The 24,119-nt window shown below is 43.0% G+C and overlaps 1 protein-coding gene and 1 long non-coding RNA gene across 3 annotated transcripts in view; both read right to left on the reverse strand.

The window, feature by feature from the left end:
* SYNPO (synaptopodin) overlaps window positions 1–24,119 on the reverse strand; it is a 94,782-nt gene that overhangs the window by 35,706 nt on the left and 34,957 nt on the right. Inside the window, exon 1 of one of the 2 annotated variants that reach the window (XM_042448908.1) lies at window positions 4,439–4,877. The exons of the other annotated variant lie outside the window; for it this stretch is intronic. Within the exon in view, the coding sequence (XP_042304842.1) occupies window positions 4,439–4,451 (13 nt within the window). The 5' untranslated portion in view covers window positions 4,452–4,877. Of the gene's footprint in view, window positions 1–4,438; window positions 4,878–24,119 lie in introns of those variants that run through there. 2 annotated transcript variants of the gene reach the window in all.
* LOC121921193 lies at window positions 9,552–23,680 on the reverse strand. The gene is made up of 3 exons (XR_006101875.1): window positions 23,568–23,680; window positions 12,883–13,012; window positions 9,552–10,275 (listed from the first exon to the last, which is right to left on the reverse strand). It is a non-coding gene; the product is annotated as an uncharacterized LOC121921193 (long non-coding RNA).

Below are 24,119 nucleotides of genomic sequence, written 5' to 3' on the forward strand. Positions count from 1 at the left end.
ACACACATCCAACACTTTTCTCTGTGTGTTCAAATCCACCTTTAAAAATAGTTCTTGCAAGAACTGCTTCTGGACTTGGCTACTGTACTTACTTTGAACAGTATTGTTTTTTTAAATAATATTTTCCTGCAAACATAGTGCACCAGAATTCTTTTCAGAATGTTTTCAGAACTATTTTGATGTGCTCTGGACCATTCAGTGAATTTCACATATGAATTAGAGATAATTAAATGTGAGACTCAGTTTACTACACCACATTGTTCCAAGAAGGCTCTTCAGAGCGCTGAGGCTGTATCCACAGTGCAGGAATAATCCAGGTTAATTGCCATGGCTCAGTGACATCGAATTCTGGGAACTGTAGTTTGTTGTGGCATAAGAGCTCTAATGTCTCACAAAACTACAATTTCCAGAATTCCATTGCATTGAGCCATGGCAGTTAAAGTGGTGTCAAACTGGATAATTCCTGCAGTGCAGATGCAAACTACTGAATTATTCTTCAATCAGGTCAGTGATTGCAATCTACACTATTGTATTTAGCTTTATCCTGCACTAAATGTAGGCACATCTGCACATACACCTTGTTATTTTTACCAGCAAAATTTGTAGAAATATTTCTGAGTTATTCAAGTCACTGTTCCAAAACTATGACACATCTTACAGCATTCCACTCTATATTCATAGTCGCTCTTGCAGTTGAATTCCCCCCCCCCCTCAGTAAGGACACATTAACAAAAGCATGTCATTTACATCCATTTACTCACATGCTTCTCCTCTAACATCAACTTGTTCGTTTTTCCAGTAACTTGCTTTCTATGCTCAAAGGCTGTCAGCTTCACCTGCTGGTTTTTCATACCTGACCCTGTACTTGAATGTGGTATTTTAACTTGTCATGACATTCTTATCAAGAAGAGAAGACAGAGACCAAGAAGCAGAGAGACTTTTACTGCAGAGACCCACTTCTCTCTGAGGAGCTGGGTGAAAACAGCACTGCAAATGACCCTGATATAATTTTATTCTGTGTTAGCCTTTATTAGAGTTTCTTTTGCCCCAGTGACCTGTCTTGCAGGATTCTTCCATCTGCTTTTCACATCCTACTCCATTTGCTTGACTTATTGCCCCAGTGACTGAGCTCTTAATCCCTCACTTGCTATCTCTGACAGGTTGAGAACATCCTACAGGCTACGTCCTTCTGTCACCTCTCCCCCACTCCATTCAGCTCAAAGTCAATACAATATACAAACTCCAGGTGTTTAGAAGGAGGGAGATGGGGAAGAAATGGAATGGACAAGGGCAGAATGTATATATGTGTGAGCATGTTTTGAACATTGAAATGAACCTCTTCACTGATGAGAAACAGAGAGAGAACTTTGTTATATGATATATATACACACAAACAAATATGATGCACACACACTGTAGCACACACGCTGTAACTAAAACAGAACATATAATTAGTGACAGGCTTCTAGAAAGTAGCTTAGGTCCAGTTTGGCCGATTCAGTATTCTGACACAGAATCATAAGGCTGGATAAGCTAAGCAAATCCATCTGGCAGTATGGGAGTTCCATCTGTCTTGAAGCTTCCTATCTGGCCTTCAGCACAGTCTGTTTCATTCTGGAGAAGGACATTGGCAAAATCTTTAACTTCTTCCATGCAAACTGTATCAGTAGTTTTGGCAAAGCCCTCAACTCATTATGTGCTTCAGGTATTTACTCAAAGAGGTGGGATACAGGTTAAGTTTGCCTCTGGGGGCAACAAGGGAATTCACAATATGACGGCAAATATCTCCAAATGTTACAGGCAGAGGAGAGGAGGATAAGTTTCCACAGCTCCAAGAAACAGATGGAGGGCTCAACAGTGTGAACAGATGTCCTGTCAGAATTCTCCCCTTCTATATCCAAGCAGTTAAATCCCATGGCTGAGCCAAGGTGCAAACAAGCAGGACTGAGCAGTGCAACTTCGGAAAATAAGGTGTCTGGCAAAACACCAGCTGTTCTTCACAGGGTCAAAGTGCAGCAACATGTTGATCAGCAGAGACAGTAGTGTCCCTTGCCAACCACTGCAGACTCCCATGTTTCCTCTGATCTTAGTTATCCTCACAATAGGTGCGTGTGTGTCTCTGTGTTGGGGGGTGGATTCCCCCAGTAACAATGCCCAACTTCCTGTTCATCAGTTACATGAGTTAAAAATAGCATGGCGTAATAGCTTGAATGCTGGACTACAACTCTGAAGACCAGGGCTCAATTCCCAGCTTGGCCATGAAACCAGCTGGGTGATCTTGGGCAAGTCACATGCTCTCAGCCTCAGACAAACCTTCTCTGAACAAATATTGCCAAGGAAATCCCATGATAGGTTCACCTTAGGGTCGCCACAAGCTGGAAATGACTTGAAGATACACAACAACAACAAACACTATACTGAACTAGTGTGCAAAAACTTGGCAGGTACCTAAAGGGTTGTGTGAAGTTTTAGATTGCTCATCTATACTAAAGACTGCCCTTGGGTAAAATCCTAAATAGCATGACCACAATGCACCATGCTCACACAACCATCTTAAAAAGTGCAAATGCTTGCACAACAGTATTAATAACAGTGTTGGACACTAAAAAGATTCCAGCCAATGCATTTTTGTGACCTAGTCCATTATTATCCAAATTTGGGGAGTGGTTTGATTATCAGTGGTCAGTTAAGACCCATCAGCCATTGCATGAGGGTATATTTACATAAGTTGTTATAATGTGTATCTGCTCTTAAATTTTACCATTATATCATTGTGTACAGTAAAAACAAAGCCTAGCTACTCTCTGTTGTGATCACATAGGGAAGGAGAAAACATTCCACTTTTCCCTACAGCACTGGCCCCTAGTTTATGAAGGTTCCAGAGCAATGGTACCAATTGAACCCATGACAATCTGGTCCTGTTATGAACACTGAAGTGTGGAAAGATGTAAGTGCTAAGATTGTCCATATGATGTTAGATGGGTTATATAGTCCCCCTTTCTTTTTTCATTCCTTCAGTATTTCAAAGAAAGGGGGGATACATCTATATTCCACTGAAGCTAAATCATACATTCAAAATATAGCACAGAATGGATTGACAGCTACTGTAGCCTTTTAACTATTCTGCTTATCTTTGCATCATCTATTTTATGACACTTACTGAAAATGAAAGTGCTTTCCCTCAGTGAATAATGGCACCAGAAATTATTTAGTTAAATATTTTACTGAGAAATGGGATTGCCAGGCCCCAGGTCACTATCTGAACTCTCAGGGAATTTGCCAGTTCTTCTAGGGAATTCTTCAGGTCTTCCATGCAAGAAGACAAATCTTAGGGCACCACTGGAGTAAGAAGAAATTTAATTTTTGCTTGTGACATGGCCTTAAAGGTTAAGCATCTGTCCACTCTATTCTCTGATAGGACCAATTTATCAAGCTCAGCATGGAGGATGTTGGTAAGTGTGCAGGGATTGTGCAATGTCAGTGCACTACAAAATCAAGATCATGGGGAGGGGACAGAAGAGAGAGAGAATCTCCAGTCCAAAGCATATAGTCCCTGTAACCCCCCTACACACATACCGGCTGCAGCCTGCTCTGCCCTGATGAAGGATTGAGAGTCCTTTCCTGCTGGCATCAAGCTTCTCCATTTACACTTTGTCATCTTGGAAACAGCAACCAAGCAGAAGGCTGAACAGAGACCGAGTTCCTGGGTCGCTGCTGAGCCAGCTGCTAGGTTGCTGCCCTCAGGGTGACTGGGTGCAAAGGGAGCAGCACTGAGATTAGTTGTTTTGAATTTGCAGTAGAACAACAGACCTAAGATCAAGAAATAGACACTGGGAAGGCACTAGGGTTGTGGTGCAAGAAGAAAGGGTGTAATAAACTGAAAAAGTTTAGGAACCATTGCTTGACAATAACAGTTACATTCTTAAGGCAGCTTCCAAAGGAAAGGATTACATTTTTTAAAAAAAGATATACAACAGAATTTCCTTAGTATCTTCAAACCCTTACCTTCAACCCCATAGAATTCCTAGGGTGCCTGGAGGAGGGAATGACTCACCAGTTATACACCATTTAGACATTGCCACAGACTTACAGACATTTACTAACAGTAACTCAAATGATCACAATAAAGAAGACTTCAGAGGACAATAAATAGCAACAATGGTAAACAAACTGCCCATCTGTTGTATAGGTACATGCTAATAATGGAGGAAGAAAACCTTGTGGCACCTTTATTTATTTCAGCACAAGCCTTTGTGGGCTATAACCCACTTCTTCAGAGACTATCTGAAGAAAGCATCTGAGGATGTGAACTTTAATCCACAGCACATTATGTTGAAAGATATGGGTTCATCTTAAAGATGCCACAGGATTCTTTTCTCTCCCTGTAATGAAAAAGACCAACAGAACTATGTCTTTGAAAAATGCCAATAACACATACCTTCATCTTCCATTCAAAATCATTCCATGTTTTCTCACGACATGTTTTATTCCACCACCACCCCCAGAAGAAGACACACACCATTAGGAGTGGGGGGGAGTGCCCTTTCATTGCTCTAGAAACCATTCACATGCAAGTGCAGAAAAATAATAATAGCCAGGATGAGCAACATTACAACGTAGTTGTCAAAATAATTGCCAAAAGATTAGTATGTTTTCACCATACCAACTTTCACCCAGAGAGACTAGCTTTCACACAAAAAGACCAGGAAGTGGGGCAATAATCATGACAGGAAATAGATTGGGGTCAAAATGCTCAAGGTTTTAGTGCTGTTTTCATTGCCAAATCAAGCAAAAACAAGCTGGTGCAGATACTTCCCACTTGCCTTTCTGCTTCTGGTACTGCTGTGTGCCATTTACAATGGCGGCCAACCCACACAAGCATTTATTGTTTCCCAGTTCTCATTGAGGTTTTTTTCTCTCTCCTCTAGTCTAGTTCTCTGCAGTTATACTCTTATGCACACCTAAACTGGAAACAATCCTATTTAAATATTCCTTAATTTGGAGTAAATATGCTTAGGTGGAGTTGCAAAGTGCATGATTCAGCCACCTGAATCTCAATCTAAATGGAATCTGAAATCATCCACTTAGTCCAGGGTTAGGTTCAAAGGTTTGTTAAACCAGCCTGACAATCCCTGTCAAAAATATATGAACACTAATATAACCATTATGATTTTTTTTAAAAAAGAAATCCATGGGAGTTGAAAACAAGTACAAAACTACTTGTATGCACAGCCTCTCAGACGGCTCATGTAGAGAGCATTCAGTAAAAATGCTGACAGTTCCAGAAATTTAGCAGATCTGTTACGAGCCACTGGAATTTATGCATGTATATTTGTTACTTGACAACCCCCCTGAATTTCCAAATGTCATGGACATGATGCCAGTGACAACACTACAACTCAAAGCTTAACACTTCTTTTTTTACCAAGCTGTCAGAGTCAAGTTTTTTGTGTGGCAAGGACTCCCATTCCTTACCTCTGAAGGTGAGAGGCAAAGATAAGATGGAACATTTGTGTTAAATCAAATAATTCTAAGAGTGGAAAGGATACAGAGATCATTACTTTCCATCTCCTGTGTTACAGCAGATTCCTCCAAGCAAAATACCAACCACTTGCTAGTCATCTCATACCAACTCACTACAGTGCAACCACACACACACACACAAACACACACACACAAAAGAATGCTAATCAGAAGCAGACTAAGATAGTTCTAGTTTTAGTTCTAGTACCAAAGCCGTCAACATTATGCCCATCCTAAATGCATTATTATTATTTATTATTTTATTGCCATATCCACCCAGAGTGATTAATAATAATAAGAATAAGAATAAGAATAAATTGAGAAAATTTGAGAGAGTAAAATAGCGGCACTCCTGGAATCTACTGTCAGAATAAGACTACTTCTTCTTGCTTCAGAGATGGTTTAAATTTTGCTTTGATTTGTACACCAATAAATTCTTGGCAGAACAAATAGGTGTTGTATGTTGGTGCTAACCCCAATCCTTGAGTTCATTGTAGATGTGTAGTAGGATTGGTGTGGCATGGTGGCCTTTAAACAAACAAACTGATTAAACCCACTAGGAGATGTGTTGCTCTAACACTGGAAAGAACAGAACATTACTTGAAGAAAGGAGGGTGCTATTTCCTTTTCCTCCTCTTACTCTTCTTTTAAAAGGCAGTAAAGTAGGTACCTGTTGCCTTGCTCCCACTTCACTGAACAAGTATTTGATGAGGAAATAATTTCTCATCATCAGTAATGTTATGAGTGTTGTCTGTGCTTATAAATACATATATCTACGTGCGTGAGTGCGTGTGTGTGTGTATAATCCTGTATGACCATTATGTCCCATGTAGCATCATAACTACAGTGCAACATAGTAGATTCTGTCCAGGCCTGGCCAAACATGGTAAGCAACCTCTGGAACCAGCAAGGGTCCATTCCCCTGTTTACTGAGCTCCTGCTGCCTGATGTTCCCTCTCACTGTGAGCAATCTTCAGTGTGACAGAAAAAGGACTTCTGTGGCAAATCCCTCTTGCACCAGAGATCACTCACACCAGTGTGTGTGTGTGTGTGTGGGGGGGACATCAGTCTGCCACTTCTCATTTGAAACAGGGACAGATTCCCATAAATCCCAGTGGCTCCTTATTGGTAAGTAGGATTTAGGGGACTTTCATGGTCCCTATGTAGCCCCTAAACTAGAGGCTATGTAACTGTAGGTTACACATTTATAACTGCCCAACAGGATTCCAGCCATCTTTCTTAAGTACTTGTAGTACAGGAGGCCCTTTGCATTGAAGGGTATATCCTCCCCCTGATCACAGGTTGCCAGTACTCCTAAGGCACAAGCCACAAAAATGTGCTTTCTACTTACAAATATTCTACAGGGAGAGAAAAATCATATTCACTTTCCATTTCTTGGCGGGGGGGGGGGGGGGAGAAGCTCATTTCTTTTTCTTATCCAAATAGAAAATCAAATTGCCTCTGCTGTGCAACTGAACATTTGACATGGCCTTACGTTTAAAAGTAATGATATATAAAGAGCTAACCCTTCCGTAGAGCAGTCTAAGCATTTAAACCTGGAAATGGGATTTATCCTCAAGCAAGCATGTATAGGACAGAACCTTTAGGTGATCAATAGGAGCTAGACAATTGATGGGAATTAGATCTCTTACAGAACTCTGTCTATGTCTCTTAAATATATAACATTGGCAGACATTTGGAACATGGGCGGGGGAAATCATAGTTCCACTAAGGACACTGGCCCAGCTCTAGAAGTAGAACTTCACTCAGTTATTTTATATATCACTGTGCTACTGGATATCCAAAAGACAACTGTAAATGGTAAATGGAAATCTTTAGAAGTTCAGTTTTAATGTTATCAGCTGATTAAGAAACAAAATATTGGCAGCAGTCTACATCTCCCCTGACGTCAATGGCAAAATTCCAAATGATTCTGATGCATGCTGATTGTATCAAATGAGGATGTCTCAAGGGCCAGCTGGCCAAAGGCCACCCAACTCTAGGGCAACAGGCTAGGGGGCATATGTAACCCTTCAGATGATGTTGGATTGAAACTCATTACTCCTAACCAACATAGCCAATGCTGAAGACTGCAGAAGCAGTCCAATACCTGGAGGAGAAATTCTTCTTTGTATATGATAGTCAACCTCAGCTCCCAGTTAAAAACTCTGCTTGTAGCCAATGGCCCAGCTACTTAGGTGTTATACAGAGTCAGTGTAATTTTGGCCCCTGTTTGTCTAGGGATAATGGATATTTTTCCATTTGTATGCCCCAAATATGTGGACGGGATTCTTGGGAGTAGTCATAGCCACCACATGTTGCTAACACTAACCCTTGACCTCTCCAGCCCAAGGGAAACTGGCAGATTGACTAGGCAGTAGTCCCTAAACTGTGCCCTTTAAGAGATTTTGGACTTCAGCTCCCAGAAGCCTCAGCTATGTTGGCCAATAGTCTGAGATTCTTGGAGCTGAAGTCCAAAATCCCTAAAAGAGCAGTTTAGGGACATCTGGGTGGTCAATGCTTTGCCAAGGCAGTTCCATCATACCTAAAGGAAGCAGTTATAGGATCACTGCTGTAAAAGCCCTCTCTGTTTCCCATAGTATTCAACTCCTACTGGTGAGTTTTCAACACTTCATTTTTGGGCAAAGTACTTCCTGCAGGGCTTTCTGGATGAGAAGGATTATCTGTTTTCAGGCCTGATTATGGAACAGACACTTTGGTGGATGATCTTCCCAGGGAACTGGTTAGGGGGAGTGAGTGTCTCTTAATTCTCACAGCTGTCAGTATTATTGACCATGGTATCTTTCTAGGCCCATTTGTTGGAATGGACTTGGAGGCACTGATGACCATGCTATTCAATGTATGCATGAAACCACTTGGAGAAACTGTTTGGAGTACCTGGACTGAGGATACTCAATTCTATTAGTCCTTTCCATCTCAATCTAAGGTTGCTGTTTTGGTTTCTGAAACAATGTCTGTCACTATTAATGAGAGTGAACAAATTAGAACTTAATTCAGACAGGACAGAGGTACTTTTGCTCAGCTGAAATGTGGCAGATCTGGAACACAGGGATTCGTCTTGTGTTGATTGTGGCTACATTTTCCCCGAAGAGACTGGTTCACAGCTTGAGTGTACTCCTGGATTCAACTCTGCGCCTGTAAGCTCTAGTTTCAAAAACTGTTCAGGAGTACATCTGAACAGTTAAGGTTTATGTGCCAGCTATGCCCATTCCTAGAAATATAGGATTTGGCCATGGTAAAACAAGTCGTGGGCCCGTTCTGCACAGGCAAAAAGTACGTGCTTGGCACATACTAGGGTTAGAAAGAGGTGTCCTTTCCTGACACCCCTAACCCTAGTACGCGCCGAGCATGTACAAAATTCTACATGGGCGCCGCCATCTCAATGTGCTGGACGCTTAGCGTTCGCACGCTGCGGCTCACTTATGACGCCACAAGTGCGCCATTGGCGCCTTGCAGCGTCATAAGAGCGACAGAAAAAGAAGCCGCTTTTTGTGGCTTCTTTTTCTGCCACCAGGTACCCTCGCCATTTGGAGGCTGAGGCTTCCGAGCGGCGGAAACGGAGGGGCCGGCAGACCACCCTTTTTGGGCGGTCTGTAAAGCGCCTTAGTTATATTCTGTTTGGATTACTGTAACACATTCTATGTGAGCTGCCTTTGAAGAGTGCTTGGAAACTTCAGCTGGTCTGAAAAGCTGCAGCCACACTGTTAACTGGAGCTGGCTAGAAAATGGATAAAACTCCCTTGTTGCAACTGCTCTGCAAAGCCCTATATGGCCTTACATGGTTCAGGGAGAAAGAGCCTTTCATGTGAAGTATATTTGATGATCTTCCTTTTAATGGCTATGCTTTTATGTTCATTTTACTGACAGTGTAATTATATTTTCAACTTTTGTATGATGTAATTTTTTTTTAGCTGTAACTGTTTTAACTTTTGTAAGCTGCCTTGAATCCAAGACTGAGGGAAGGTGGAGTATTTGTGTGTGTATATAAATAAATAAATGAATGAATACATACTTAGTATTTGTAGTCAAATGGGCCAGTTACTTGGTTTGTTTTCATCAATGCAGAAAAGCCCAAATTTTGTATGCCACAGCACAGTACACTTTTAATTGCTATTCTTGAAAGTAAATCCTACTGTAACTGGTGGAAAAATTCTGAATAAACATGGTTAGGAGATGGGCCATGAGGTGGAGACGAAAGTAGCCAGACAGGCAGAGCTGTTTCAATTATTTGTTGTCAGATAAATGTTGTCATCATCATGTAGAGTTACTTCTCCTAAACTCCAGAAAACAATAGGAAATGAATAATATCAGTGCCTTAAGTTTAAAAGAGTATGACAATGAACTAGACCAGGAAATGAAGACGCTAAAATCCAACTGACAGGTTATTTCCAAGAAGTGACATCAGCTTTTCCATTCTTATCCTTAAGTCAAACTATCTTTTCAGAAAGATCTGATGGGCAAGTTGTCCTCCCCAGATTGTTTGATTTCAGAGTGCAGGTTCTGGCATCTGCAATTTGGCCAGGGGGAACTCCACATAGGAAGTTAGGACACCAAGAAAAATGTTAGATAAGCCCTTCTTTCTGGTATACAAACTTTCCATGTACATCATGGAAAATGGTGATACACTGTGGAATGTTTGACATCATGGATCTTTGAAACAAGTTTTTCAGATCTTACATCAGAATTGAAAATGCGTTGATTTTATCACATCTTGACAGGTCCTTCCCAAATCTATAATAATAAAGAAGAATATATTTGTATGTACCTCCACCATAGCCCTAAGACCATAAAACTTGGATAACAGAAATATGACCAAATGTGCATAGCAAGGGGAATCATAAGGTCAGAGTTGTTTGGTTCTAAAATGGATAGATTTTACTTATAGAATCATAGAATCATAGAGTTGGAAGAGACCGCAAGGGCCATCCAGTCCAACCCCCTGCCATGCAGGAAATCCAAATCAAAGCATCCCTGACAGATGGCCATCCAGCCTCTGTTTAAAGACCTCCAAGGAAGGAGACTCTATCACCCTCCGAGGGAGTGCATTCCACTGTCGAACAGCCCTTACTGTCAGGAAGTCTCATCCCTGGAGACATTTTGGAATAAGCTTTCAAGTGGTCTGAAGAAGGTTCAAAGTGTTTGTGTTTACTTAGTCAAGGCTTAACTAATCTGGTTACTTCATTTCACATGTGCATACTGTTAGATTTCAATAAAAACTTCAGTGAAACTTACTGAACAATTCCTTCTTTTTTGTGGTATAGGAACCCATCTCTATTATTTCCATGTTAGTTCTTACCAAATTTTCTGTTAAAGAGGTAATGTGCAGGAACACATCAGTATACCTGTACTGTGATGAACTGCATTTTATTGAAGACAAGAACAAACCTAGCATACTTCCCATTCTGGATGCTCCCCTGGCATGGCTGCACATTTATTTCCTTTAAAAAAAAAAAAGAACCATAGCTTGTTGTGTCATCAGAAACCAAGAATCATAGAATCACAGAGTTGGAAGAGACCACAAGGGCCATCCAGTACTACCCTCTGCCATGCAGGAAATCCAAATCAAAGCATCCCTGACAGATGGCCATCCAGCCTCTGTTTAATTTAAATATGTTTGTAAACTGTAATATTATTTTGAATCACTAGGTGGAAGACTTCTATAACCATCAAAGAGAAAACTGCAATCAGGCTAGACACACCCATTTCTCTAAAGGCCTTTAGACTGTTTCACATGGGCCAAAGCCCTGGTATGGGAATCAACATACTGGGCATAGTGGTTTGAGTATTAGATAACAACTCTGGAGATGAGGGTTCGACTTCTACCTCAGCCATGAAACCCACTGGCTGACCTTGGGCAAGTCACACACTCTCAGCCTCAGGGATAGGCAATGGCAAATCTCTTCTGTACAAATCTTGCCAAGAAAACTCTATGATAAGTTCGCTTTAGGGCCACCAAAAGTCAGAAATGACATGGTTTCCAAAGGCAGGTGCCAGAGAGCAGGTTCCTCCCCAGTTCACCTAGGGAATACCATACCACACCCGAAGCACACTGTCTATTCAGGATTTCTGCTACCTTATATCATGAATCAAATACCACAATTCTTCTATTATCAAATACTATCAGATTTCCAATAACAACTGGATGTTGGTTGTGAAAACCCTTAACAACACTGCATGTCACCTTTCAGGCAAAGTCAAATATGAATCACTTGTACATAAACTGCCAAAAAGTTCAGTTAAAATAAACAGAACCCACATAATCAGGTATCAATAAAAATAAAGCAGGGTCATTTTGTTTCCTGCTTAACACAAGACTGACATTTTAGACATCTGCTGAAGGGCTTTCCAAGCCAAGTCCAGTTCAGGAGCTTTGTCAGGATAGCATGTTGGAGAGGAAGTCACATAAATCACTGGGCAACAGTTTTGTACTGCATTTCTAATTAAAACTACAGGTCAGAATCCTGTTCAGCAATTATTGTTGTGTGCCCTCAAGTAATTTCTGACTTATAAATACCAAAGGTGATCCTATCACAGGGTTTTCTTTGCAAGATTTGTTCAAAGTGGTTTTTGCCAGTGCCCTTCTCTGAGGCTGAGAGAGAGTGACTTGCCTAAGGCCATCCAGTGGGTTTCCATCTCTGAGCAGTGCTTTGAACTCTGTTCTCCAGAGTCACAGTTTAACATTCGAACCACTGCACAAGGCTGGCTCTTGTTGAGCAGTTACAAATACATAACTCATTTATGCATACATAACTGCAATGTATTCAGGATCCGTGCATAGCTCCTAGTTTAGGAGCTATGTAGGTACTGTGAAAATCCCCTAAATCCCACTTAGCAGCTGCTGGGTTCAATGGGGGGGGGGGGTCTGTACCCTGTCAATCGATAAGTGGTTGTCTGATGTCCCACCCAAGCTCATCCCTTGCATTCATGGTCTCTAGCGTGAGGGAGATTTGTAGCAGGGGTCTTTTTTCTGCCTGTTGCACTTGCCATCACTCACAGGAAGGGGGAGAATGTCAGGCAGCCACTTCTTGATCAATAGGTAAATGGATCCTTGTCAATCCCAGCAACGGCTTATCAGTAAGTGGGATTTGGAGATTCTGTCCAGAACCCAAGAGCCAATGACCAAGATCTAAAGATCCAAAGAACCACAGATCAAGTTCTACAGACACAAGAGCGCATTGGACTCATGTGTCTTGAAAAGCAGTTCCCTCACCACTACTGAGATCTTCAAAAACAGTTTGCAATGTTTCATTATTAGATTTTTATCCTCTGAGGAGTTTCAAGGGACCTATATGGTCCTCTTTATCACATGGAATCAAACTCAAATGACCTTGTGCTTACCATTTTTTAAAAAGGACTTGCCAAAATCCCTTTTTAAAGCTTCTCAGCAATATTCCAGAAGCTAGAGGTGAAAGGATATGTAGGTGCCATTTCAATGTTCACAAGGGATTTTGGGATCGTCCAGATGTATCTACATGCAAGAAGCACATTCATAATTCATAAACCCATAATCAAACAAAAAGTTGAAATCCACAGGCTTAGGTGCTACAAATGGTGCTAGATTCTGTTCTACTTCTTTTCGTTCCAGGATACTGTGAAGCAGAAGGAAAAGAGGGAGAACTGACAGAGTTAGTATATCTCAAAAGGTTTATATCAAGGGTTTGGTAAACTGAGGTATTTACCAGACAATGCCAAGCAAGATTATTGTCTGGATTCCATTCTGGTAACAACATGACTGTAGAATCTGGTGTGAGTTACAGCTTTGTTCAGGCTGGGTCTATTATGTTAAGAATGTTATCCCGGGAACTGATTGAGCTTATGGTGGAGTTTGTAAACTTTAGAAGGGGAGGAGAAATGACCCAGGCAACAAAGGTGGATTGAATCAACCAAGCAAACAATTTGCAAGTGACGTGGTTTGGCTTCTTGGGTGCTGGCATATGTATAAACAACTCAGGAACAAATCAAGACCCACAGATGTATGAAAGAAAATTCACACAGCAAGTTATGAATGAATATATAAGGCAGCATTTTCATTCAAATGTTTTGAGAGTTTTGACAATAAGGAAATAAAGACAGATTGTGGTTGTGTTTTTTAAGACCCAAGTGGCTGGCTTTGTGCCCTGGCAACAGCAGTGTGGGATTTATTTTTCCCCACATAAAGCAACATATACATTTGCTTGTTCTCCTGTGAAATCCCAGGCACATTTCTGATCTCCAAATTCCTCTTTATTCCGACACATCAAAGTGTTGCATATTACAGGCTTGCAAGATCATCCTGGTTTAAAAAAAAATGAAGCCTGATTCAGCTGAAGATATGTTGTTTCTCCCAACATAAACTTTTTGTGAGGGAGACAGAGAACTGACATTTTCCTGCTGCTTCTGCAAGAGCCCTGCTTTCTTGCTATGCCTCGCTTTCATTCTGAGTTGTAGGAGGTACAATGGTATGAATTAAGATCTACTGATTTTACCCAGCAGCTGCCTCTTTTGCTTCTTGGGCTACTGTCACACCTTCAGGCAGCTCAGCAACAACAAAGCCTACACAGATGAACAAGAAAGAGCTCATGCATGAGGCAAAGTAAAAATAAAACAGAACACCCCAGCTCACTAAGGAAAAGGCTAAATTTTTATACTTTTTTTTTTTTTTTTGCAATGCCTATACATAGCCAATCTATAAGGGTTGCTACGTGGCAACCAGAAGAACCTACATTTACTGTTATTAATATCAGCGCTAATGGTATAGAAGTGATTGTTCCCACTGCCTTTCTACCTTGTTACTTCCTGGTGGCTTTGCTTACCATACTCTTACATTTGTTCCATGCTATTCCACCTGTTGAAATAGCAGTATTTAATTCTCCTCCTCCCAAGCAAGTAGCATAACAATTGAAATACCCCACATTACCTAGGAAACTTACCCTAGGCCATTGTTACAATCTTCACCTCCCACACTCTCTTGAACTGTATCAGCACACAGGTGGTGCACCAGAACTGATGTCATCAGAAGTGATGCCATGTCACTTTGGGTTCTGGGTCTGACCACATATCAAGGTTTTTCAAGACAATTAGGAGTTGGAGGAGGCAGAAGGCAAGCTGTTGCCTTCACAAGACATTTGAATGTGTTTTCAGCAGTGTCTTAGACCATTTATTTTTTAAGTCCTTTTGCGTTAGATGCATAATTCAGTCATAGTATCACATTCTGCATATTTAGGACCCATTTTTAAAACTTAACTTTAAAAAAAAGTCTTGGGAGTTGGGGACTTTGGGGAAGTGTCAGAGAGCTTGAGATACTGCAAAAGTAGGTCTTGGAGTTGTAGTTTGGAGGCAGCACTTTCCTCAGGCTGATTTGAAGATAACCAAGGAATACAGGAGGATGCAGAAAAGCATGGCAAAAAGAGGAATTATGTACTGGAAAATATGAAGTGAGTGAGGCACAGTGAGAGAGATAGAGGCATGAGAAGCCATTTCAAGCAGTAAAAGAAAAGTAGTATAAAAGTATAATTCAGAGCAGCTACTCTCATAACCATCAATATTGCTGTCGTATATTCAATACAAGCAACCCACTCACAATGTATTTAACATTCAATAGTTCAGTTATGTGCTTAAATTTACAATCTGAAGACTATGGGGATTTCCCCTTGGGCAATCCTGCAGCTGCCATCTCTTGTGGGGATTTCAGTTTATATTTCACTGCTGTGATCATCAGATATGGGGTTCCACCCTTTATTCCACTGCTGTGGTCACCAAATGTAGTGGTGGTGGTAGTGGTGAAGGGGCAGCCTGCAGTCACCTCTTTTCCCCCCGTATCAGGGTTGTGGCCACCACATGCCATGCCCTAGAAAGGGTGTGATAGCCATGGCATCTTAAGGTGTTCCTTTAGTGCTGCATTGTGCAGACGCAGCGCCAGAGGAGCACCATGATGCTGTACGCTGTGTGGAGTGGTACGCAGCATAACACCACCCTGGGGGCAAAGTTGGGGCATGCGGCATGTGGACGCCATGCCCCAACTCCGCCCACAGACTGGCCTTTATGACTGGTGTGCACAGTCCCTTATCAATCACACAACTAAAACTCCCTTCTCTGACTCCAACCCTAATCTAAGTCAAACCCTTTTCTAATTGCTCTTTACTCAAACCCTAGGCTAACTCACTTCCACACTCAAACTCAACTTCCAACTGTCATTCACCAGCCTTATGTAAATCTACACAAACATTCTACCAATCAGCATTTCCTCCAACATTCTTCTCCCTATTGCAGCAGTTCCTTACCAATAAATAAGCCAAACGTTTTCAAATGCAAATCCTTGATATCACAAAGACATGATTTATTATTATTATTTTCTTTTCTTAATAAAGCACCTCTAAGTTATATCATAAGTTGAGTCCAGAACTAGTGAATTCCCTCATGACCTGTGGTGAAGTGACACAGAGAGAAAACAGAATTGGCTTTGAGATGAGATTTCATTGGTTGAGACATCTATCACCATCTTGTTAATTCCTAAGTGTTAGTACCTCTTAGACAAAAAGGGAAGCTGAGAGGATGAGATTCCAACTCCCCCACACCATCATATAAAAAAAAGCAGTCATAGGCTTAATTTAAATTCCTTTCCAGCAGAAGAAGCATAATTTACTGTCATCTGGCAACTGCAACTCACAAAAGGAAATTAAGTTTCCTTGAAAGAATTATGAACCACATGACACAATTTGTTCTTAAAGGAGGATAAAGGAAGTTTCCAGTCCCCTAAGGGACTAAAGATGCTATCATCAGTTGGTGCTGGTAACACCCTGATGATCCAGAGACCTGTCAGTGGACACACACCTGGTGCGCCAGTTCCCAAGAATCAGAAAAACTTGTCTTTCCAAGTTGTTCAAAATCACCAGACCATCTCCCACTATCACCCCGTTCCTGATAACAGCTTCTAAAAAGTCATTAACTTACATAGATGCAGCCTCTCTCATCATGACGATATGAACACATGTACCTGTTTAGCATTTAATGCTGCTCTGCCTGAAAATTCTTTAAAGTACTGTTGCCTTTTGGGAATATCCAAGAAGCTATGGGAGCTCATTATCTACAACACATTCCAAGGTATGATGTGTGGAACGATTCACAGAGTCTTGGGGTGGCTGCATGAGGAGGATGTGGCTCCTTTACCTTTAATAGATGCGGAAAGAGGAAATTTCAGTAGGTGAGAATAAAACATTACATCCACTGAAAATCCCTCTTCTACACAACTGTTGACAGTACAGGAACCCCATGCTTTTCATGTATCCACCAGGTTCTACTGCTACCTCTGCTCATGTAAGTCAGCAGAACTTTGTTGTTAAATGCCGTCAACATGACTTTGACTTATGTTGATCTTATGAGAGATCTCCAAGTCACCCTATCCTCAGCTTCCTTGCTCAAGTCTTGCAGACTCAGGGCCATGGTTTCCTTGACTGAGTCTATCCATGTGGAATGTGGTTTTCCCCTTTTCCTACTGCCTTCTACCTTGCCAAGCATTATTGTTTTTTTCCCTAGGAAATCATGTTTTCTCATTATGTATCCAAATTACAACAGTCTCAGTTTAGTCATCTTAGCTTCTGGGAAGACTTCAGGCTTGATTTGCTCTGGGACCCATTGATTTGTCTTTTTTGCCAGTCCAGAGTAGACACAGAATTGTCCTCCAACATCACATTTCAGATGAGTTAATTTTCTTCCTATTAGCTTTCTTCACTGTCCAGCTTTCACAACAAAAACTAGAAATTGGAAATATGGTAGTATGGACAACTTTAGTATTCAATTATATATCTTTACATTTCAGGATCCTATCCAATTCCTTCATAGCTGCCATTCCAAATCCTAGTCTTCTGATTTCTTGACTGCAGTCTCCATTCTGATTAATGATTGAGTCAAGATATGAAAAATCTTTCACTATTTCAGTGTCCTCCTCATCTGTTTTAACGTTATGTAAATAACCTGTCATCATTATTTTTGTTTTCTTAATGTTCAACTTTAAAGCTGCCTTTACAGTTTCTACTTGATTTTTTTTTTGGTATTTGTTCCAAGTCTTTGCAATTTTCTGGCAGTAGTATGGTGTCATCTGCATATCCTCAACCTACCGCCTCCCCAAATCCTGTCTGTAATTCTTAAAAGCCTCCCCATAAAAACATATGGTTAAGTGAAGCAATGATGGTAATTTAAATTAAAACAAAATTCCCCCCCCCTCCCAAACTGCTCATTTGAAAAAACGATGAAGAGAGTTCATTTAGCATGGGCATGAATTAAATCTTATAACAGATAATTGACAAAGAACCTGAACAGCTACAGAGAGTCAGCTTTAAAAAGCCAAAATGCTACAAAGTGTCATAATTTATGCTCAAGTCAGTATATGGAAGACCAGAATTTTCCAAGGAAGATTCAATCCAGCCTCTTCATAGGCTCTTACTGCACACATGGTAGTACTGCAAAAGTACCCTAAGAAAGCTCTCAGGAGCCTAACATGCAGGCACTGAAGATAGCTTAATGATGACAAAAAGCATCTGCTTCTTTGCAACCACATTTACACAAAGCAGTAACTATACATTTCCTAGTGCCAGAGGAAATCTGTATTTACTGAGAGGTTAGCCTTGGGCTAATTTTATCATGCCAGAAATTGGATGTTAAGAAATGTCGGAAATACCTAGCTATTGCAGAATTTTAGAAAAACTAAATCATGAAAAGTAGAGGCTGCTCAAAAAGCTGAAATATGTATCCACCGGGAATCTTCACAGTTGTGAAAATCCTCCCCATCATGTTCTATCTAGTACTCACTACTGCTGCCTTTATAACTCATGTCTTTCACCTTCTATTTCTTTATGCTGCCAGGGACCGTTCTATTAATCTATGGAGTCATTTAAATAAGCTGCTCTCTGAGCCAGAAGCTCAGACTTGTGGCATATCTGACTTCACATGGATTAATACATTCAATTGACTCTTAGCAGATGTGTCCTCACTCCAAAAGAACAGTCCAATTAATCCACTGTAGCAAAGCACCTCCCCAAAGCCCATAAAATCCTCGGGCTCCTTAAAGGTTAACACATTTATTGTGCCATAAGCTTTCATTGGCGATTTCCAGAGGGGTGGTCATGTCAGTCTCTTGTGGTTAAGAACAACAAAGATTCTTGTGGCACCTAAAGACTAACACATTTATTATGACATACACTTTCATGGGATACAGCCTTTGTGCTCCTATTGTAACACATTAGATTTATTCATTGCTCACAGATGAGACTCTGCATTGACCTCATCAATGTCACAATGACACATACAAACATCCTGCCAGTGTGCAAATACAATACACTCTCCAGAATAACACCTTCTAAGACTGCAATTCTATACATACGTACCTCACAGCAAGCCCCAATGAAACCAATGAGGTTTACTTCTGAGTGTACATGTAGAAGACTGTGTTGTATAGTTAATTTCACTCTAGCTGAGATCCTCTATACATTTACTGCACATCTGCACTACATTGTTATTGTACTTTAATAACACTTTAACCGTCAATAGCTGCATTCTATGGAATCTGGAACTTGTAATTTGGTGAGGTATGTAGAATTCTCTGTCTACTTCCCTGAACTAGAAATCCTACGATTCCCTAGGATGGACCATGGCAATTAATGTGGCATGAAACTGACATAATTAGATAATGCAGATGCACTTCAACTCCCATTGAACACAGTGGGACCTCTGATAAACATGCATTTAATTATACTGCCAGGGCCTCATCTGGCAGTGCTGGCAGCATCTCACATCAGTTGGGTTATGGGAACAACTATATCTCTGAAAACACGGGACAAGTTTAAAAGACTAACAGTAGTTCTTTGGGGTCTTTTGGTTCTCCAGTATACAGATAGATTGAGCATAGTGGAAGAATGTTTTTGCATACAATCCAGCAGACAAAAGACACATTTTGTCTATTACAGTACATCAATATTTGAAGGTTCCAATAATGAACCATTTACAAATTGGAAAGATTTGGAACTTTAAAAAAAAACAGACAAGCAGTTAGGATTTATCATCATGCAACATTTAAGAAACCCTCTGTGTATAAGGGTGTATGCGTGCTATGTGCCTTCAAGTCTCTTCTGACTTATGGCGACCCTAAGGCAAACCTATCATGGGGTTTTCTTGAGAAGGTTTGTTCACAGGAGGTTTGCTATTGCCTTCCCCTGAGCCTGAGAGCATGTGACTTGTCCAAGGTCACCCAGTGGTAGTGGGTGGCTCACATGTCCAAGGTGCATTGAGTCCACACCAGTTTTAAGCCTTCATGATCTCTCCAAGGTGCTGAACATTGGAAAGAATGGGGATACATCTTCTACCACAAAAAAAGAAGAGCAGTTCAACATGTTCCAGCAAAGTTTTTATTCAGAACTCACAATATGCATATATGAAATGAAATAAGGAGATCAGACTAGCCTTGCCTAAGGATAAAAAAAACCATATTAAACATTACAGGGAGGGACCAACTAAAAAAAAAATCAAAATCAAAATGTATCCAAGGATGATTTTTTTCTTCTTTTATCAGTCTCTATTTTTCTTATGGTTTCCATTTTGGTGGCCATACTTATAGATCTGTGCTTTTTTAACATGCAGAATGGGGAGGTAGGCTTATCTCCCTTCCTCTTATCTCCGTTTTGTTGTTTGCACATGCTCAGTAAGGAATTCTGGAGGCAGCTGCTGTTTACCTTGCCTCTTTTAGGCCAGCACATACAGCTACAGGAGGATCAGCTAAAGCAGAATCTCATTCTTTCTCAACTCAAACTTTCTGGTACGTATAGTTTACTGTAAACACACTGCTGCCACCCTCCCAGTGCTGATATTGCTTTTAAAAAAACAAACAAAAAAACATGTCCAGCTAAACAAAGAGTAAGGCATCAAAAGAAAGGGCTGGGTAGATTTGAAAAGACCTTGCAAAAAAGGAGCTTTTTGTCAGAGGCTTTATGTAGTGAGATATGCCTACTATGGATAAACTCTTCGAATGCTGGATTAAAACCCACAGCAAATTCACTTGTCCACAGTCATCACAGCCACCAGCTGTCACCGGAACCAACTGTGCGCACAGAGCATGTGCCAGAAGCATGGACTATAACTCTCACAATTACCATTAGCCATGCCTGGTGGGGCTGATGGGAACTGTGGTCCAAAGGATGCAGATAACTCCTTTGTTGGAGGGGGATTGAGGTTCCTTGGCAAAGAGAAACAGGGTTTCCTCCTCAGGCAAGTCAACCAGAAGAAGGTTTCCCAAATGTGTGAAATCTGAAAACCAGAAGCAAGCTGACTTATCCAGTGTTGTGTGGCAACCTAGTGGCAGGAACAGGTGTAGCAAGTTACATTTCCCAGGGCCTTGGCCAAGGGCCAACTCCCTGGACAGGTTTATTCCTGCATTTCTCTCAAAGGGGGCAAAATGAAGTTTCCCCAAAGAAATTTTCCTTTAGTCCCTAAATTTCTAACATTGCAGCTGAGCATTTAAAATAAAGTTTAGGCACTCAAAGAAAAGGCAAGGTGACCAAGGGAATGTGAACCCAGGAAAGAGAGGAGTATCTCATTCTCTGCAATGCTAGAAATTTGAGGGAAATTTCATTTGGGGTAGCAGAATTCTTGTTTGGGGGGCAATGCCCTAATTTTGCCCATCTACTCTCCAGTTACACCTCGGGCAGAGATTCCTATGCTTCTTCCTCTGGTGGGGGAAGAATGTGTGGCTGAATGCAGGGGGAAGATGGGGCAGAAAGCCTTGTTCATCTTATGTTCTTTTTCCAGCTAAGTGGTTAAAACCTAAAGGAAAATGTGAAACATTTATAAAGAATTTGGATAATCGATACACAGAAAACCTGGGTTTTGCCACACTGCTACAGATTCTAAGCAAAGAGGGCTACAGCTCATCCAAGGGTTGGAAGATTATTTTTATGGACTTATAATTCCTATTTATACCTTGTTTTTCTGCCTGTCAGATTTCAAGGTGAACAGAAATGGAAGAGTAAAAAATAACTCGGAATGACAGCCTGAAAAGAGCGGAGGCATGAACGACACAAAAAGCAGATTCCCGAGGGCTGAAGAGATTCCATTCCGCTAAATTCACCAGATTCTTATGCTCTTCTTCTTCTTCCAGGTACCATAAGTAACCATCTGACATTTCACTCCATCCCCTCATGCTGGAGCACTTTGTGCAGGGCAAGGCATTCCTCTACTTCAAAGGAAGGACAAAATGGCACCCTACCCCACCCCATGGGAATCCCATGTTCAGACACTGAGAGAGGACTGTCGGTTGAATCTTCCTCCTCACTGGTGATGAGTGGGACCCCTTCCTCCTCCTCTACTGCAGCTGAGGGCAGGAGGGTTGTTTAGTGATGGAGCACCTACACAGCCCTCTCCTCAGGAGGAATGGCTGAGAGGACAGCAGTGCCAAGCCCTCCTTCCACATCTGGTCTCTGGGATTCTTCAGACGGTGAAAATAATCCAGGATGAAACTAGGTTGAACCTCTGTTGTTCACATGCATTCTGAAAGCAGTTGATTAAGTTGGGGGGGGGGCTGCCAAAATACCCACTTAATCCAAGATAATTGATATTGGGGTTTTTAAAAAAGATCTGCATTGTTGTTAGTGTGAATAACCGATGTGAATTGACCCGAACAAACCCAGGATAAAACTCTTGAGTGCCTTCAACATGTTCTGAATGCATTTGCATCATCGACTCCCTCTTTATTTGAATGCTTGCACATGGGAGCTAGCTACTGAACTTGCCGAGATGCACATTGACGAATAGCAAACCCAGAATGTGCGAGTGACATGATTCGCATCGTGGGATATCTGAATGACCCCTCTCTGCCTTGTCATGGGGATACTGTGCTCGGACCTCAGTTCCTAATCTTCCCTTCAGCCTGGAGATTGGGGGGGGGGGGAGTCCTGGAAGCCATAGGCCCCCAAAGTTACTTTTCCAAGCCTCTGCTGTGGCAAGTGATCAGATGTTCAAGAGACAGTGTTTAGGACGACGGAGAGAGAGGCCCCGAGGCGGCCGTGGTCGGGGCTGTACTGGTGAAGCTTCCCAAGAGTGGGAAGAGGGAGTCCTCTCTGGGGAGCCTTCATCCACCGCTGGCCCTGCTGCAAAGGGAAACCTGGCCTCCTGTGCTGCTGCGCCTGGCCCTCTCTCCGGAGGGCATCCAGGAGGGGGGCCAGGGGAGCGGGGAAAGAAGAGCCTGTAGCCCCGCAGCCCTAGAGACGAGGGCTGGCTCTGGGAGCAGGGTTCGAATCCCTCCCGGGCGATGGAGCCCCGGGGCCAGTCACACGCTCTCAGCCTCTGAGTCAATCCTGCCAAGAAAACCCCTTCATGGACTTTGCCTTTGGGTCGCCCTGAGTCAGGGATGAGGGGCAGAAGGGAGGGGAGCAAGGCGGAGGGGCTGCCCTCCCCTCCCTGCCGGAACCCCTTTGGCCCCGCGAGGGAGGGAGGGAGGGAGGGGGCCGGGGACAGGCCCCAGGAGCCCCGGGCAGTGAGCCCGGAGCCGGCTTAAAGCGGAGGATTTCTTCAGCGTGGAGGCAGGGGCTGGGAAGGAGAGGGCTCCGCTTGGACCCCCCTCGTCTCCCCCGGCAGAAGAGACAGGCCTCGCAGCCCCCTCCAGAGCAGGAAGAAGCACAGGGGCCCTGGGCCAAGCCATGCCACCGGCGCCTCTGGCCCGCTCTTTCCGCGGGGGGGGGGGGGGCGGTCCCGGGGGGGGCGGGGGGGGCAGAGGGGGAGGGAGAGCCCCCCAGGCCCTGCGCCCCTCCCTCCCTCCCCTCGCCCCCCGGGAGAGACTGGCCCCGACCGAGGGAAGCAGAGAGAAGCCTTGCCCCTGGGGGCCACTGGAGCAGAGGGCATAAGAAGGGAAGACTTGCCCAGAGATAGGGAATCACAGGAGAAGACTTGCCCCCCCCCCCGGAGAAGGAAAGAGGGGCGGGGGGGGGAGTTCGGGGCTCCCTCTTTCTTGGGGGCGCAGCAGGCAGTCCATCTGTTGCCCCCCCCCTTCAGTCCCCCTCTCTTACCTGTCCTCCTCCTTCCTCCTGCTGGCTTCCCGGCCCTCTGCCCCTTGGAGGCTGGCTCTCCCGGGCGCCTTCCTTTGGTCCTTCCCCCGTCCCTCCCCTCGGTGGCCCGGAAGCCTTGGGGGGGGGAGCTGTTAGGCGCCCAGGGAGGGACCGCTCTCCTCCTGGCGCAGCAACTGCCCAAGTCTGTCAAGAGCAGCCAAGCCAACTCCAGCGCCAGCCTCCGCCTCCTCCGGGGCTCCCCGCCACCAAAGGAGACTGTTCCCTCGCCCCGGCCTCCCTGGCGCTCAGGGCTCTGGGGCTGATGGGCTTCGGTTCCGGAGGAGAGGGCTCGCTGCTGGCCTCCTTCCAGACGGCTATCCCCTCCAGCTGCCTAAGGAACTTCTTTCCTTCTTTGGGGACTTCCTAAAACAAAGGGGAGTCCTTGCCCCTAGAGAAGGGTTTGGGGGGCGGAAGGTTGGAGCAAGGCAGCCTCTCTACTCCTGGTCGGCAAGCATTTCCCGCCCAGTGATTCCCTATGGGCAAGCATGGTCTGATTCTTCTCTAGGGACAAGT

The sequence above is a fragment of the Sceloporus undulatus genome, chromosome 2 (assembly GCF_019175285.1).
Source record: "Sceloporus undulatus isolate JIND9_A2432 ecotype Alabama chromosome 2, SceUnd_v1.1, whole genome shotgun sequence".
Classification (NCBI taxonomy): domain Eukaryota; kingdom Metazoa; phylum Chordata; class Lepidosauria; order Squamata; family Phrynosomatidae; genus Sceloporus; species Sceloporus undulatus.